This window comes from Microtus oregoni, unplaced genomic scaffold, assembly GCF_018167655.1.
Source record: "Microtus oregoni isolate MIOR12 unplaced genomic scaffold, Mior012 000114F_ref0000099, whole genome shotgun sequence".
Taxonomy (NCBI): domain Eukaryota; kingdom Metazoa; phylum Chordata; class Mammalia; order Rodentia; family Cricetidae; genus Microtus; species Microtus oregoni.
Genome location: NW_024544743.1, coordinates 1,933,085 through 1,947,102, shown reverse-complemented (window position 1 = coordinate 1,947,102; position 14,018 = coordinate 1,933,085). Strand labels below are relative to the sequence as shown.

Genomic DNA, 14,018 nt, shown 5'->3' with positions numbered 1-14,018 from the left:
GGCCGGATGGGAAAGAGGAGACACACCCGCGGGCCACTGCGGTGCGGTGAGGCAAGCAGCGGGAGTGGACGGAGGGAGAGCTAGAGCGGGAAGAGAGCCGCCGTCAGTGAGCAGCCAGCGGCAGAGCCAGACACGGATCCTTGTTCTGGTCTTTGCTCAAGACGTGAGGAAGCATCGGGGCACCTGTCGCTGCACCTGAGACGCCATCATGGGGCCCCTGGAAGGGCTCCGGTCAGACAAGAGAGTGTGGCCTGCTCCATGGAAAATGGAGGAGCTTGGGGCAGGGGTTCCCAGGCCTGGGACGTTACAGGCCAGTGGGAAGAGCTGCCATGCACAGGACAGTCCAACCCAGGGGTGTCATGGGGAAAAGCCCACCCAGCCCCTGCCGGGGAAGGCACTGACCCCTCCTGAACACCAGTTCAGAAAGCACGTCAAACACTTCCTGTACTGGCTTTCTCCCGACAGAAGAGGCAAAGTGCAGGAAACGTTCCCACAAAAAGGCTCTTCCCCACCACCACCAGGGCAGGACCCAGCACTATTTAAAGGGAGAGCTACCTTTCCTGGGACTACTATAGCTCAGAGAGCCATGAGAGACCCAGGGAAGGTCTCCAAGGAGCAACTGGGGCACAGGCAAAGTGCTGCGGACACCATGCGCCATCCTGTGCCCTTCTCTCATACCAAACCTGTGATAACGAAGCCAAAGAGTCAGTCTTGGGTCCTGGCAGAGCCAGCCCAGGGGCGTCCGTTCCTGCGCAGAAAAGTGTGTTTTTACAGCCTAACCCGCTCGCTCGAAGCACGGAAAAGTCATTTCAAGGAGAGCTGGGCAACTTCCTCAGAAGGCACCGCCCTTTGCTGTAGGAAATGACTTGTCCCGATTATGTGAACAGAAAATCCTGGCTCAGAGTTTCAATGGAAAAGGTTTTCTTCCCCAGAAATAATCTGTCTCTTATTAATGATATTAATGATATTGATCGCCCCCAATATCAAACGTTCTGATGAAGTAGTGTCCTTTATGTGCACAGTGTGTGTGCTGTGGATGCTGTAGACTGCAGGTGACACGGGGCTTGTGTTCCGAGAAAGCCTGGGTTAATTCAACGTTCACCATACACCAGTGCCCGCCCCGGCTCCCCGCTCCCGTGTTCCTCTGAGAGGTGGCCTGGTTCCCTGGACTCTTAGTTTTTTGCTGTTTTTGTTCTCTTTTTTCTTTTTCTTTCTTTCTTTTTTTTTTTTAGATAGGGCGGGCAGACTTGGCTGTCCTGAACTCCCTCTGTTGGCCAGGCTGGCCTTGAACTCAAAGATTAGCCTACCTTAGCTGGGATCAAAGGTGTGCACCACCACTGCCAGGCTCCTGGGGCTCTTGTTAAGAATGGATGTCAGGTGCCTTAGGTGCGATTAACTCTCAGCTGATCCTTATTGCCAGTGGGTGGCAGAGCCCGCTACCCCCCTCCCCGGCTTTCCTATCCTTAAGAGCAGAGGTCTCCTTTGTTGGCTTTCAGGAAACAGCACATTTGGGGCCTTTGCTCCAGACGACTGGTTGGGAAGGATCCACCACAGTAGATGCTGCTCACACAGGCTGGCGGGTGCTGCTCGACGGACCTGGGAAATCATGCCCTTCCATTTTTGCCACTGAGATGTGTCCACTAGAAAACCACCCAGGAAAACAGTTCTGCTCCGTCTTTACACTGTAGACTGACGATACTCCCCGAGAAAATCGTCACCCTGCTGTCAGCCAAACATTTCCTGAGTGGTCACCTTCCTCTCAGAACCAAGAGTAAGAGAGATGTATGCGTATTTGAGTAAGAACGCGTGACAGAGAGAGGAAGGATATTACTGTTCAAAGGGATGACGCCTATTGACCCCTGCGTCCCCAGACGTCCATACCTTCCTGCCCAGTGCCACCCTAGCAGTATCTTGAGGGGCTGATTTTGGTGTTGTGTAGCTCATTACTGCCAGGGTCAGAATTTACATATGGCCATCCTACCAGTGCGGGCCATTGCCTGACATTACATGCCTTCTTCCATGGGCTATGAAGTACACATGGTGATGCCACCTAGTGCTGCATGGCATTGGGGCTGCACCTGACCTGCCGCATGCCCATTTCCCCAACTAACCATGTTTCTGGATCTTCTTGATGGAATGAAACATGACCAAAGCCAACCTGGAGAGGAGAGGGTTTATCTGACTTACCACTCCAAGTTACAAGTCAAAGCAGGAACTTAAACCGAGTGGGAATCTAGAGGCAAGAGCATGAGGCCATGGAGGGGTGCGGTTTCCTGGCTCGCTCCTCATGGCTTGCTCAGCCTGCTTTCTTATAGAACCCAGCCCACCAGCCCAGGACTATCCCCATCCGCAATGTGTGGTCTTCCCCATCAGTCATGAAATCAGAAAACGCCTACAGGCCTGCCTACAGACCCATCTTATGGAGGAAGCATTTTCTTAGTTGAGGTTCCCTCTCTCAGATGACTTGAGTCCATTTGTCTCCACTCACTGCAGCCTGCTCCAAAAGCCGTTTCCCAGTGTCAGGCTGACAAAATCAGTCAGCACATCTCCACAACATTCTTCCAGGCTTCTAACCAACCCTGGTAACTATGTCTGCCTGGTCTGTCAGCCTAGAATTACCCTCATTCACGTTGTCTTGCCCTGCCAACCTAACCAGTTGATGCTAACACAGCAGCTGACTCCTGTTCTGTCAGCGGGACTACCCCCAGAAGATCCTAGCCCTGCTCCCCAGGCAATCTGCGCAGGCCTCCCAAGTCTCTCAGTCCATTTGTCTCCACTCACTGCAGCCTGCTCCACAAGCCGTTTCCCAGTGCATCCTCTTGCATGGCCAACTAGCCGGTATACCAGCTGGGCATTTGCCCAGATTACCTCGGCGTGGTCTGTTTGCTAGGCTGCCTGATTGCCCAAGTCACCCAGCCATACAGCCACACCACTGCAGTCTCACACATACCCAGTGTGGCCTGCAACCAGCCTGGCTCCCCTGCTCTGTCTGCCGTCTATGGTGCTGGGTGCCGTTCTACTCCACGGAGAGCGTGTATTCCCCAGGGCGTACTGCTCTTCACGGACACTGTAGACCCTGCTTCAGATCTGCTGTAACCTGGTCTACCCAGTGTGCCCAGGTAACATCCCGCTTGTCTCCCATGCCCACTTACCCTGCTCAGCCTAGCTCTCTGCGTCACGGTCAGCTGATGGGCATTTTCTCCCAGCTCTTCCTAGCCTTCCTCTACCCGAGTTGGCGGTTTTCCCACTTCTGGTTTGCATTAATCCACACGGCAGTGCAGGTTCTCCAGCTCACCGCCTCTGCCTGTTAGCTGCTCTGTTCCATAGCTCATCCTAGCCCACATGGACACCCGTTCTCCCCCCTCACCCGGCCTGCTGTTGCCTGGCCTGTAACCTTTCTGTTCCCCCTCACTTGACCTATACTTGTATTCCACCAAGCATGTCCCATTCCGTAACATGCTCTAGTGTTACCTGTTGCCTGTCTTACCCTAAGGTAGCCTTCTTGTCTAGCTCTGCAGTTGATCCTTACCTGGCTGGCTGGCTGGCTTCCCTTGTCTCTGGACTCATCCCAGTCCAGTGCCCTGTGACCAGCCCTTCTATATCATTCCTCGATCTCCATTCCCCAACCTTCCCCTGGTCCAAGGCGGTTGACAGTCAATCTCACATTCCCCATTTGTGGCTAGCAAATCTGCCAGACTGCCTAGTCTCCTGTCTCCCACTAGTGACAACATAGTGACAGGCTACCAACTTACCCTATGCCAAAGCCACCTGGCCTGCCAGACTATAGTATACACTGACACCCAGATCAGTTGCTCAGCTCACTTTAGAACACATGCGTGCACACACACACCACACATACACACACATAATACACATACACACACACACACACACACACACACACACACACACAAAGCTCTACATAGGGAAACCTAGGGCTCTGAAGAGTTGAGCTTAGAATGACTTTCAAAACCGAAACGGTTGTCAGTCCACCCTCTTCTGAAGAAAAGACTAAGGTCTCGATGCAGACACTTTGCTGGAGAGGTGGGGCTCTTACCTGGTCCTCTTCTGGAGCCCACTGAGGGCTCTGACTTGGTCCCTTCCAGACAAAATCTACTTACCTAGTGACTCGAGTCCACCCAGCTGAATAAAAGTAACATCCTAGGTGGAGATGCCTTCAAAGTACACCTGTGCGCTGTGAGGTGGCGGCGGCTGTGGGTGTAGGCAGAGGACTAGCCTCGAGTGAGGGCCAGGAAGGCCTCTGTGACCTCGGGATGTGGACTTGAGAAGAGGCTGCTGGGCCAAGGTGGTCTCTTACTTGATTTCAGTATGGTTGCTAGCCTCCTTGTCCTGGGTGCTTTTGCATGTCCTTCTGTCTCCTCAAACACCATCTTGCTTGTACCTCCAGCTTCTGCATACCCACAAGTCTTGGAGTCACCCCACTGAGGGCCACATTTTGATGTCTGTCCTGTCCTAAGAGGTGGAGTCTGAGGAAGAGCTAAGCCTCCATCATACCAGTCCCACTGGCCCCCAAGCCTGGTTTAGTCCCTATTTCCTGTTTTTACCTCTTCAGATATCCTTTCAGTGAACAGTGTGGAAATTCTACCATCCTGAAGGGCAGGGCCACCTCATGCCTGCAGCCTCCCAACCCAGGCTTGTCTACCCAGTTTACTCTTTCCCAAATCATGCAAGTTAACTCTTACTGGACTGGGCAGCCCAAGTTATCTCCTGGCTCACCCTAGACTGCCACCAAGCCATGCTTCTCTTCTCAATACAATGCCTACTGCCAAGTGGTGTGTGGGGCCGCTCTGGTCCCCACTTTAGTTCATGCAGTATGACACATTCGCTTCTCCCCGGTACACATCCTGGCCCTCCAATCCTCCGAATGTCTTACCTGAATCTCGTCCACACAAATGTCCCCGTCTCCCTTTTAACCAACTCCATGCAGCATGCTCCACTCCTTGCCCCACCAGTAATCCAATGACCTTAACAAGGTGCTCCTAGGGCTTGGTTTAAGCAATCTAGATTTTCTTCCTTAATCGCACAGGCTCCTTTGCAGCAATAGGGGGAAACTTAAGGAAGGCTTGCACCATGACATGTGAGCACTGACATCTGTCCCTCGGAGAAACTTCCCTGCCCTTGTCAAACGAGGTGGTCTCAAGAACACAGAGAAGGTCTGGGAGGAAAATTGTGAGCTAACAGACAGGGTTGAGAGCAAAGCTACCTCCCCTGAAGAGAAGGGAATGAAGAATCTCTTCTTGGTATGTGGATAAAGGATCCTGAGATCCTTTAAAGGGAATCTCAGGAAATAGCGAGTCTTTTGGAAGAAGCACAAAGAGGCAGAGAGTAAAAGCTGAAGCCCTAAGTCCAGCTCTGGTACAAACATATATACACATACACATACACACACATTTTCAGCAAATTTATTGGGAAAATCAATACTGTCAGCAAAGAAAAAATTATTGTTGGGTAGAAAACATAGTCCCCGGGAAATCTGGACAAGCATTTTGTTTGGGTAATGGAAGCAGACCTCCCAACATTGCCTTCAACGCGGAGAAGGGCAGCCCGGACACCCTGCCCAGCTTGACGCCTACAGAGTTGATTTGGGCGGGACTCGGGTTCCCTGTGAGGCACGTATCGGGGAGGTCTCCACCACCTCAGCTTTTCCTGCAATGCCACATCTCTTGAGGGTTGTCTGCCCTTGTTCTGGGCTGCAGAACCCAAACCTTTGCACTTGAGAGTGGGCAGCTTGGCTGCGGGAGTGATGCCTCTTGACAGGCCCTGCCTGGGCCTGCTGAGTTTCTTCAGACCCCTTGAGGGAAGGCCCAGTGGCCTGGGGACAGGGGATGACTGTCCCATGCCTGTGCCCTAGCTGTTTTCTGAGGATCACCCCAGGGTCTCTCACACAACTCTGAGCTTCAATGTTCCCAAAAAACTCACATCTCTCTTTGACGAGGCTTTTGCCCTTCCCAGATGGTGATGAGGAGTTGCCCTTGGCCAGGGACTTTTCCTGACCTTTGTGTTTTCTCCCAGGGGACATCCACTGCCAGAAGCACTTCACCTGGTTGGTGAATTGATTTTCCGGAGGCTGCCCCTTAGGTGTCAGTGCCAGGGAAGATGTGTGTCCGTGTGTTTCCTTTGGTGCCCTGGCCTGAACAGAGTGCCTCTTCCCTCTGGTTTGGGATGACCCTAAGCTTGCATCTCCTCCACCAAATTTTCCTGACTCGGCTGCCGGTGGGGACACTCCCTTGGCAGCTGGGGAACACGCCTGGCTCCGGCACTTGCTAGAGGAATGTGGGGGAAACCAGGGACCTTGTCCCGGCTCCATGCTGACTCCCACAGTGGGCAAGTACACCTGCAGCACCTGAGAAGCTGTCTTGTCCCCACTGGAGGGGCCCTGGCATTTGGAAGTCATTTCTTCTGAGGCCGAGGACACGTGAGGCACGCCCGTGGCCTGGATGTGAAGCCCCCTCTCTGAGGGCAACACGACTCCTCTGGACACTCGACTTTTAGAATCAAATGTTTCAGGGTTGTGGGGAACTGATATTCCCTGCATGGCTTGACATGGATTCCCACGGCTTCCTGGGGAGCATGTGTCTTGGGGGACAGTCAAGATCTTCGGGGACTGTGGGTGAAGACCAGGGTGTTTCTGTCCCTTGAGTAGCTCTGTGGTCCCCTCAGTCATGGAGCCATCTCTCCAGCTCCTCCTTTGCCCCTGAGGCCCCCGTGTCTCGGTGCTGGAAGCCAGTGTCTCATCTGTTGGCCCGTCTGGTCTCACGGGCAGCTCTGGGCTCTGTCTGTTTGATCCAGACTGTTGCAGGCTACTTTTGTCTACCGTACTGGGTATCCAGGACTGGATCGGCTCTCTGTCACTTTGAGCTATGCTGAGGTGTTTGTCTACAACACCTTTCTTGTGCTCAGAGGCCGGCTCTATCTTGCCCACAGGTGAGGAAGCAGAAAGACGCCTTCCTCGGGTGGGCACGGCATTCATTGTCCTCATTCCGTCTCCACTCGGGTGTCTTTGCAGGAACCTGGAGGACTGGCCGGAATCCATTCCAGCTACGGTGTGGGGGTGAACGTGGAACTGAGAGAAATAATGAGACGGTTCTGCTTGTGTCATGTAGGACTCTAGGGATTCCTCAACTCTTTGGGGAAGACCGAATGTCATCCTCCTGCCGAAGGTTTTAATGTGTTCTTCCAAGACCTTTTCTTTGCTCTGACTGAGCAACAAACCATGCTGGTATTCTATCAGTGCGTCTTCCTCGCCTGCCAACAGTGCCAGATCTTTCAGTTGCCCGGGGGTTGTCTCAGGTGGAGGCTGTGGCTCATTGATAGAGCGCCAGGATTTCTCCACAGTGCTGGGCATCTGACCCTTGCGGATTTCTTGAGCTTTCTTGTGGAAGTGTTCTTCCAGTGCGTTTTCAATCCTTTTCTGACACTGGCTCACTAGTAAGAGACTTGAGAGTTGGTCTGACCGACTCCCAGCAAGATGCTCCTGGTCTGTCTTCAAAGCAGATGCTAGACTGTTCCTTGGGCCCTCCCGGAAGTTATTCTGCAGATGGTCTTCTTGGCCAGTATCTTGACTGTATGTCTGTGCTTTGACCTCAGTCCCTGCTAGGGGATGACTCTCTGAGGTACTATTGCGAGATTTTCCAGATCCACTGAGTACTGTGGCATAGGACTCCATGCTGCCTCGATGCTTAAAGAGAGAGATCCAGGAGAGGCCACGACTCCTCCCTGACTCCAAGGGCTCCATCAACTCTGACTGAGGGTACATTAGTGACAGGGACTCATTGATCCTGTGCGGCAGCCCCCAGCGGTGCTGAATGAGTCTCTTCCGGAGGTGGTGCTCCAGTTTCTTACGAAGTTCGTTGGTGAGGGGAAAGTCTCCAAGAAGGATGGGCCTGGGAGTTTGGGACTTGAAGGACCGGCTCACCAATGAGGGCTTGGGAGGTGGGGGACAAAAAGTATCCTGGGATTTTTGGACCACAGAGGGTAAACCCCACACTTTCTCCTGCTCCTTTTTCAAGATGTTGTATTCCAGACGCTGTATTTCAGACGGACCAAGAGGTTGTGCTTCCTGAGTTCTGTGAAATTGCACCCCACAGACTTTAAGCTGGGACTGAGGAGAATGTGTCAAAACCAAGACTGGGGTGTGGGGTTGAGGCTGAGCTTGAGACTCAGTGCGAGGGTCAGCTTGGGAATGCGATCGGGACTGTGTCTGTGGCTGACTTTCAGTCACCAGAGGAGCTGTGGGGAGAGTAATGGCAGTGGAGGCTTCAGCCATACTGTTGAAGTAGACGGGTGTTGGGGAATGGTCACTCTCGGCAGGAGTGGTAGGATGCAAGGCCTCGCTGTGTAGAGAGGGGGGACCCCAGAAGAGCAGGGAGGGGTTAGACTCTGCATCGTCTCCAGAGGTCTTGGATTGAGGGACCTGCTGGTACATGTGCTTGCTTTTGCTGCTTGCCAAATGAGAGGCTGGCAAAGCCTGCGGGTTAGCCGATGGTTCTGAGGAGGACCGCTTCTCCAAAGAATGGGGTGACTTTATAAAACCTTCATTGTTCTCTGGATCGCTTGTGGTATGGAAATCACCCCCTTTTCTGTCCTGCCTTTTGAGTCGTACCAGGGCATCAGAGTCAGGAGCCAAGAAGTTTCCAGACTCTAGACGGCCTCCCCACAAGGGGACTTGAGAAGCGTAGGGGTCTGGGAGAGGTTGGTTAAAGGAGTGTGCCAAATCGGAAGATAACAGCTCATCAGCCGCAGGCCGCTGCTGGGAGGGGTCTGGCGCTGGTTGTCTTTCATAGCCAGTGACATTAACAGACACCTCACTGGGTCTGCTTACCAGAGATCTAGTGGCTTCCAGTGGGAAGACCACTTCTGAGTCCTGTGCTTCTTCTGTTGGAAGAGTCAAAGAGGCAAGTATATAGGGTGGGGTAGAGTCCGGGAAAAATTCAGGGCTCAAGGGAGGCGTTGGCTCCGGTATCAGAAAGTCACCCAGCGCTGTGGGAGAAAGCAAGTTCTCTAGGGGAGCAAAAGGAGAGAGACTGGAAGGGCTCGGTGGAATGGCCAGTGCTGGACGTCCTGGCTGGCTCACTGTGAGCTGAGGGGACAGAACAAGTGAGCCCTCTGTCACAGGAGCTGTGGAAGCCAAGCAGGATGGAGCGGCAGTGCCATCTTCGGGGGTGGCCTGGGAGAGCAGAGAACTGACCTTGCTGGCGCTTCTGGGACACTCGTTGAAGAGAGAATCTGGATGTCGCGATCCACGTTGAAAGGCATCATCCAGCTCTCCCAAGGGTCTGCAGGAGAGAAGAGGTTCAAGCTACAATTGGGATCAGCCTGTGGAAACGAGGGCCTGTTCGCCTAGTCAGAGTGCAGACACCCGGGGTGTCCCTTCACGTTGCCCCATCCGTGGCTCTCCTCTATACCCTCCTCCCATGCCCTGTTGCCACATCTACTCCTCCACTGACAAGGACAGGATGCATTGGATTCCTGGGAAGCATGGGATATGTGGGCAAAGGGACCAGGAGAGGCATAAACGGATCACCTTTGCTGGGTTGTCTGCAGCTCCCCTCTCTCCTCTGCTCTCTGGCCAGTTCCATCACCTTAAAAAAGCAAGACCATGGACTAGGTGAAATGGAGGGGGACATGAGGATCACACAGGAGTGAAGTTAGAAGAAAACACGGAGGCTAGTCACTCCTGAAAGCACTCAGAACCACGAGGACACTCAGAATGGCCACACCTGCGCAGCCCCATTTGCAAATCCCTCCACCTGTGGCCTCACGTGAAACTCAAAACCACAGCAGGAAACGCTGGTCAGTGGCTCCCTTCAGGTCTGAGCTCTCAGGGATGAAGCACTGAACACAGCATCAGGGGACATAGCCTATGCCCCAAGCAGCAGCACACCCTCCTCCGCATCCCACAGGAGCCCCGAGGGACAGTGCCCACTGCCCAGGACTGTCCCTGCTTCATAAGCCTGATGGGATGGAGGGCACTCAGAGAACTTTCTTGGGTCTGACTGTCTTTATATGAGTTTCTCTTTCCTGACGAGGGGACCATGTATAGCAAGTGACACCCTCGGGTCAGAGACCTCTAACTTTATGGAAAGGACATGCTGGGGAGCCTGGGAAAACGAGGTCAAAGACAGACACCTACCTTTAAGAGCCGCCCCGGTTTCCTTGGCTTTCTCCTGCAGCTGTTAACACAAGGGTAGAATGAGTGTGTGGGACTTCCTGGCTTTACTTCTCTCTAAGATGTCCAGACCTCCACTACCCAGGCACACCCCGAGGTCCTCTGCAGAGTGAGATGCTTGTCCCAGGATTAACTGCGAAGGTGACTAGCTATTCTCACTCTCCTCCATTGGAAAATTAAAGGACAACGTGGTGTCCTCTCTGAGGACAGAGGTTACACCTGTGCTCCTACTAAAGCTTGAGTCCTGGGGCCAAGGACTGGGTACTATGTTCTCTTCAGAGACATCACCAACATTCAGCACTGGGATCCTGACCAGTTCAGCATGGAAGAAGGAAGGGGAAAGGACACACGATGTGGGGATGGACCGTGGGTTCATGAGTCAGGAGAGGCTGGTCTCACTCTGAGAGCAAAAGACTGTAGCCAAGCCACTAGGACCAGTTTTGTACTTTGTCCTGGGAACTTCAGCCACACACAGATGGGTCCCAGACAGAAAGCTCAGTCCTCCCTGCATCCCTCTCAAGACCTCCTAGAACAGTGGTCTCTTCTCCCTACACCTCCTCTTCCCTCCCCTGTCTTCCTCTCTCCTCTCCTATCCCCTCCCCTCCCTTCTCCTCCCCTTCCCTTCCTTCTCCTTCCCTTCCCTCCTCTGCCTCCCCATCTTTCTCTCTCTTCTCCTCCCCTCCCCTCCTTTCCCCTTCCCTCCCTTCCATTCCCCTCCTCTCCCCTCCCTTCCATCCCCATCCCTTCCCCTCCCCTCCCCTCTCCTCAGTGTTCCATCTCAGACACCCCTCTGACAGTCAAGCTCATCCCATAGCCAATGAACAGATGTGTAGCTCACCAACGAAGACTCTGTCTCTTGGGAACCCACCCTACTTCCTTACCTTTTGGGTGTATTTCTTTCTCCACAGTAGTTGTAAAACCAGTTTCACAATCAGGTAGCAGACATAGAGAAGCAGCAACCCCAGCCCACCTAGTAAGGTGTCGTTGAGGTCTATATGATAGGAAGCTGAGCCAAAGGTCAGCCATGTCTCAGCGAGGCTATTCAGAGATGAGAGAATCTTCTCCATAGTGTAAACAGCATGGCTGCCTGAGGTGACTGAGTCTGAGGCTTCCTGAGTTTGACTGGAGTCCCAGGCCTGCATCACAGAGCAGGGCAGAGTCACAAGGGTTCCTGAGGGTGGGGATGAGGGTGTGTCTCCAGCCCTTCCCCCACCCAAGGAGCTCTTCAGAGCCCTCTGCCCAAGCCTGCTGCTCCCCTCCTCCATCTGCTCCTAACTCACACCTTCCTCCTCTGGGGAACTTTCTGTTTGCTTCACCAGCAACCCAGGTGGTCACCCAACCCTCTTGCTGTTTGGAGAACCTGATTTGGACCTCAGCGGTTCCAGTACCTCATGGTGTCTGGACCTTGGCTTTTGCTCAGACATTAACTGCCTGAGGACTGTAGGATCACGGTAGATGTTAAGTACAGAACGGCCATCTCTTCCATTAACATAGGCCCAAGACGTGAAGTTATTTTATACACATTCTTTTCAAATCAGTTAGTAAATTTTGCATGTGAATCAGCCTGTAATGTCTTTAATTATTTATTTTTTTAAGATTTACTTATGTATTATGTATACAGTGCTCTGGCGTGTATGCCTGCAGGCCAGAAGAGGGCACCAGATCTCATTACAGATGGCTGTGAGCCACCGTGTGGTTGCTGGGAATTGAACTCAGGACCTCTGGAAGAGCAGTCAGTGCTCTTAACCTCTGAGCCGTCTTTCCAGCCCCCCTGTAATGTCTTTAATAAGAGGCACAATCAAATCAGAAAACTGTCTCTTCATAAATTGTCCTCAGTTGGACAAATCAGAATATGTGCACATGTCTGTGTGGGGTACAAGACATTCTCAATGTGTAATAAGTTTCATCAGCCAGAAAACAATGTAAAGCTTATTCCCAAGAATACCAGACATGCACTCAGTTTATATTTAGCTTTGTGCTTTAAATTTGGCTTCATGTGGACAAGCTCACAAGAAAGTCAGAACCAAGGTACACCAGAAACAGACTAGGGTGAATGTGGCCAGCATACAATCTGGCAAAAGAGGTTCGGGTGGGGAAAGTTAGGGAATGTGGGTGTCTTAGTTAGGGTTCACCATTGCTGTGAAGAGACCTGAGTTAGTTGTTGGTGTCTTAGTTAGGGCTCACCATGACCACAACAGCTGTTATAAAAAAAACATTTAATTGAGGGTAGCTCACAGTTTCAGAGGTCCAGTCCGTTATGATTAAGATGGGGAACATGGCAGTGTGCAGGCGGACATGGTGCTGGAGCTGAGAGGGCTCCATCTTGCACACAGCAGGAAGTGGACGGACTGTCCCACTGAGTGAAGCTTGAGAAAAGAGACCTCAAAGTTTGCCCCCATGGTGACACACTTCCTCCAATGCGTCCATACCTCCTAAGAGTGCCACTCCCTTTGGGGGGCATTTTCTTTCAAATCACCACAGTGGGGCTTATGGCCAGATCAGTTGCAAAAACAGGACTGATCCTAGGACAGGCAGTGTGGACCAGACTGATTTAACAAAAAAATATATGTATATATTGGCTTATATATGTGTATATGTATATATATGTATGTATACGTATATGATGGAGGAAGGTCATTGGCTAATAAAGGAACTGCCTTGGCCCATTTTATTGGTTAGAAGATAGGTGGGAGGAGTAAGCAGAACAGAACGTTGGGAGGGACAGGAAGTGAGCTCAGTGTCGACAGCTCTCCTCTCGGGAGCAGACGCCTGAGAGAGACGCCATGCCCTGCTCCTGGGATGAAGTTCCGACCCAGGATGGACATAGGCTAGAATCTTCCCGGTAAGCGCACCTTGGGATGCTATACACAGATGATTAGAAATGGGCTAAATTAATATGTGAGAATTAGCCTAGAAGAGAATGGGCCAAGCAGTGTTTAAATGAATACAGTTTGTGTGTTGTTATTTCGGAGCATAAGCTAGCCAGGCTGCCGGGGTGCTGGGGATGCAGCCCCGCCTCCCCTTATTACTACACGTATATATGCATACATATTATGCCTAAAATAAAACACAGGGTCAGACTCCAGAAGCTTAAACCAACACAAGCTACTTTGTTGTGTAGAAATAAACTTTTTTCTCCCATGTATTTTTACTCTGCTGGCTGCAGTTGTTGCAAAGAACTGTACAAACTGGTATCAGGACAACCTTACAGGCAAGTGCCCAACTAGGCTGGTCATGGAACAGTGCATCCTGGTAGGCAAGCCAGAGGAAGCTCAGGGCCAGCGGGTTTACAGGGAAGGCTGCTGGGACCAGCAAACTGTAGCGAGTCACAGAGTGAAAGGCTGGGCACACTAGATTGCACTAAGGACCAGCGCAGGCTTCATAGACAAGGCTGTGGTGGGGGCTCTGTCACATTGGGATTAGTTTAGCGCAATCTGGGAACAGGGCACTTCTAGATACAGGAGACTGCTCTGCTTAGAGACATTGGGTGAGAGAAACTGCTAAATTAAACCAACATATGTATTTTAAAACGTCTTAACTTGAAAATGTAAGTGAACAAATGTATTATGTTAGGGAAGAAGTTATGCTTTTATTTCCACAGGAATGAGAGGTTGTTGATTCATTTCAGGTTGATTTGGATCAGGTTTAATCAGGAGGGACCCCTCGAAAATCCTGGCTATAGACACAAAGAAATAAGCCTAGAATACCTACAAAACATGTAACGTGTATTTTACTTGCTCAAACATAAAATATCATCTTTGGCTGATGTGTACAAAACTAATATACACAAATCATGTGTATATTAGTACAGTCTATACTTGTACTAATA

The 14,018-nt window shown here is 51.7% G+C and overlaps 1 protein-coding gene across 1 annotated transcript; it reads right to left on the bottom strand.

Annotated features, from left to right (window-relative positions):
* Positions 1–5,590: 5,590 nt before the first annotated feature.
* Positions 5,591–12,511, bottom strand: LOC121443894 (spermatogenesis-associated protein 31D3-like). The gene is made up of 5 exons (XM_041645646.1): positions 12,425–12,511; positions 11,071–11,325; positions 10,154–10,193; positions 9,545–9,602; positions 5,591–9,296 (listed from the first exon to the last, which is right to left on the bottom strand). The coding sequence occupies exons 1-5, from the start codon at positions 12,509–12,511 to the stop codon at positions 5,591–5,593; spliced, it is 4,146 nt and encodes a 1,381-aa protein (XP_041501580.1).
* Between the last annotated feature and the right edge of the window lie 1,507 nt (positions 12,512–14,018).